Source organism: Limulus polyphemus, unplaced genomic scaffold, assembly GCF_000517525.1.
Source record: "Limulus polyphemus unplaced genomic scaffold, Limulus_polyphemus-2.1.2 Scaffold340, whole genome shotgun sequence".
Lineage (NCBI taxonomy): Eukaryota > Metazoa > Arthropoda > Merostomata > Xiphosura > Limulidae > Limulus > Limulus polyphemus.
Window position 1 is genome coordinate 575886 of NW_013665950.1, and position 4305 is coordinate 580190.

The following is a 4305-nucleotide window of genomic DNA, read 5'->3' on the forward strand; positions in this document are numbered from 1 at the left end:
CATTTGCTGTCATGTTAAGCTTATATTAAAGTTTTTCTTCATTACCCATTTAAGCCGTCTCCAGCCATTATTAATTATAGGAAGTTTTTAGGATTAATTAGAATAGAAATTCACAATTTTACTAAATTCATTTAAAAGGTTAAAATGCATTAGAATTCTGTCTGTTTAAATTCATTTACTAATAACAACAGGGGTAACAGTGTAGTAACTACAGGTTGCACTTAATGTTGTTGATTGTTGTGTATGTGCATTATTGTAAAAACAAGTAATTTTTGTAATTTTATACACAATTTAAATGTATTTTTATTCTTGGCATTAATTACTTAGTAATGATGCACAACGAATTTGCACTCATTATATCATTTTAGTGTTCTGATTCTTTATATGGGTTATATAGATGAACATCGACATCATAAGTACAGAAGGTTAAGTATGTTATATCTAAATTTAAAGTTGCCAGATGCAACACCTATGGATTTCTGTGAGGTCAACTACTTTAAATATGTGCTGGGAATCTGTTGTCCTTGTACTGTAGATGTATTATAGAAACAGTGCAGGGAGGAGTGGTGTGCTCTGTATGTGACATCATTTCACACCTAACAAAACTATGAATGCTTAAGTCCAACACTAGTCTTAACCATTGTATTTGTAGCCTGGAAATATATAATCAATACTAAATGTAAATACCAGTAGCCTATTGCCAACACTGTTATTGTTAACCTAATGTTTTAGAATCAAATATATTAGTTTATCACTACTTTATGTTCAAACTAAATTAATTAAGGGTATCTTTAGTTTTATAGCAGTGACAACTAAGTAATGTTTACTTTATTTGATGTTTATGTAATATTAATAGTAATAATACAACATATTTAGTCTGATTTATAATCTACCTATAAACTGAATTTAAACTAATGGATCTAAAATACTCAAGTAAACAATATAATCCTTAAAACATGAAGAGACATTTAACTAGTATTTAGATCATATTTGTTTAATAAAACAATGTACTTAACCTGTTCTAAAATTTATCAGTAAGATGAATTACAGCTAAGCCTGAAAGTACAATTACACATCCTAAACCTAATCTAATGTAGTAGTAGAGATTATGTCACTAAGCTCTTATTTAAAATTTTAACCCTACTATTTCTATTTACCAATCTTACTAAATCTAGTTAATCTTTTGTTATTCAACCCAAACTATTACAAATGATAATATTAATATTAAATAATATTCAAAAATCTATAACAGTATAACAGCTGATCTTTCCAATGTCTTCTCTCTTCTGTAGAGTGCCCTCTAAGATGCGGTGTGGATTCAAAATCATTTTGATATAATGTACTCCACCTCTATATATATTAGATCTAAGTATTTTATAGTCCTATAATGCTTAGGAGTATTTTGAGTTTTCTCCAACTGTGGGCTGGGGCATGGCCTACTAGCCTTGAAAGTCAGTCTGAGGATTCATGGTTTGAATTCCATTGCCACAAAAGCACATTGCATTTTGGGTGAGCTGTGACAGTGATGGTCAAATGCCACTCTTTGATTAGAGAAGTGTGTTTCGAGTATTGGCAGTGGGTGCTGTGACAAGCTGTCTTCCCTCTAGTTTATCAGTTCAAAATTAGAAATGCTTATATGCACAAAAATTCTAAAATACAACAGCATCAGCTCTTTAACTGTTATACTCTTTTTTCTTTCTTTCAGAATGTTCGTGATAGTGTTCTTAGAATGGAAGAAAAAGACACATTGATTCAGATACAGAATAAAAATCATAAAAAACTTTTGGATGAATTGGAGAATATGGTGGTAAGTATATTTAGAACAAAATTTCTGATGAAAATCGTTAAAGATCACAGAGATAGTCTAGTTCCATCATACTGTAGATATTTCCTTATAGTACACCAGTTAAAAAAGACATCATGAAAAACAAAGGTATCAATTTATCTTAACATTATTGTGATGAGATACTTTAAGCTTTAACTTCTTTGCATAAAGCTTAAAGTAGCTTTACAAACTAACATTAAATTCATATACATCACAAGTGTACAAGTGCTGGAATAAATGAAAATTGTTAGTCCAGATATTGCTCTTGATGGGTTATTGGAAGACTTTAAAGAATCAAAAGTTTTGTTCATTGTGAACTCTATTCACATTCCTGAAAAGACTATCGTTTATACCATTGTTACAAACTGTTGATATGTGATTTTAATTGTTGGATGTGTGTCCAAATTCCAGTAGTTTTATTGTACATATGCAGAAATCTATTCACATTCCTGAAAAGACTATAGTTTATAGCAGTGTTTCTCAAACTTTCTGAAACGGTGGACCGGTTACGTATCTTTTGATCACCCCTTGGACCGGTGATGAAAACCAAATATATCGTTCACTTTTTTGATAAGAAATGCATAATTATTCTATCATATGATTTTTTAAAAAATATATACGTACATACATCATTATGAAAGGATTGCTTTAATAAATGTAGAATTTACGTCAATATAAGAATCATTAGATTGTTGTCCGTGTGAAAAGAAAGTTTATTTTTTGTTTGTCAATTTATCAAGTCTTGGCTCGATGGAAGACAGTGCAACACGCAATGGGGCTCGAATGTCCAAATGGTTTCTGTACGTAGTCTTTATGACACTCATTGTTGAGAAAGCAGTCTCACACAGATATGTTGATGGAAATTGGAGAAGTATTTTGGTAGCGATTCCAGCCAGTTCAGGATTCTCCGCTCTAGCTTTGATCCAAAAGCAAGCCAAGGATTCTGCAGATTCGAAAAGGATTTTCATGCTACCGTTGGCAGCAAGCTCCAGCAATTGATTCTCCAATTCAACCGACAATCGGTGTTCCGATGTTAAAAAAGGGTTTCTAGTCCATCCATTACGTTTTTGAGGGTCTTCCTCTGACGGAAAGTACATCTCAAAGCGCTCCAGTAGAGCCGTCAAAATCTCACTGATCTTGGCTCTCAATACAGACATCTCAAGTCCCGATTCTGTTTCAGTTATTGTTGCTGACAGTTTGTAAAACATATTAAAGCAATCTTTCGACACGCGAGATTTCCACACATCCAGCTTGCGTTTCATTCCATCAATCTTGTCTGCTATCGTGAAGCACGAAGCCATTTTTCCCTGCATGGAGACGTTGAAGGTATTCAAGATGTCAAAAATATCCGCCATGTACACCAGCTTTGCAACTCATTCAGAATTTCGGAATAGTTCTGACCAATGTGGTTTCTTGAACTGGAGGAAGTTGGCGAGCTCATGTCGTAGTTCAAACACTCGAGAGAGAACTTTGCCTCTGGACAACCAGCATATATCAGCATGCAGTATGAGTTGTGTGTGCTCAGCACCCGCATCTTCACATAATGCTGCAAATAACCTTGAATTTAGTGTGTTGGCCTTCACATGATTCACAATTATCACAACCTCACTCAGAATTGAGTTTAATTTGGGTGACATTTTCTTAATGGCTAGATTTTCCTCTGTGAATTATACAGTGTGTTGATTTACAATCCGGGGCCATTGCTTTAATCTGGGCTATCACGCGGGAATGACGTCCTATCATCGCCACAGCTCCATCTGTACAGATGCCGACACAATTTTGGAAATTCAAATCAAATTTTTGAACTATGTAGTCGCTCAAACTCTTGAACAATTCTGTACTAGTTGTGCTAGTTGGTAACGAATCAGAAAAAGTACTCCTCCTTCAAATCTCCTTTGTATTCATAACGCACAAACACCATAAGAATCGCCTTATTTGCAATATCAGTACTTTCATCGAGCTGTAACGAATAATACTTTGACGATTTAACTTGTGTTATGAGCTGATCTTCCATATCTTCTGCCAAATTGTGGATGCGACGTGCAATAGTGTCGTTTGACATTGGAACTTGGGATACATACTGTGCCACTGCCTCACCCAGCATTTTTTGACATACGTCTTTAATACAGCCTATCACGAGTGTCTCCCCAACTGTAAACGGCTTTCTTGCCTTGGCAATACGAAGAGCAGGCTTATATAAAGCGCACAGCGCACAGGCAGTTACGCGTGTCAAATTGAGCAGTTGTTTCTGGGATGATTTCAAATTATCATACTTCCTTTCAAATAATTCTTGCAGTTTTGAAACCAATTCGCCATGTTTGGCATTTTGATGCCTCTTCAATTTCGAGGGTTTCATGGCGTCATTGCTCAAGATTTCACCACAAATCACACACTGTGGTTTTTTCACTCCATTTTCATCCATGGCACAAAATCCAAACTGAATGTATGAGCAGTCATATTTTCGAGTGTAGCTAATTCGA

General features: G+C 34.6%; 1 protein-coding gene across 1 annotated transcript in view; it reads left to right on the top strand.

Moving 5' to 3' along the window:
- The window catches only part of LOC106457507 (exocyst complex component 1-like), a gene marked incomplete at its 3' end in the record, with an annotated part of 193715 nt that overhangs the window by 99995 nt on the left and 89415 nt on the right, over window positions 1–4305 (top strand). Inside the window, exon 8 of the mRNA XM_022383480.1 lies at window positions 1706–1807. Coding sequence (XP_022239188.1) covers window positions 1706–1807 — 102 coding nt within the window. The remainder of the gene's footprint in view (window positions 1–1705; window positions 1808–4305) is intronic.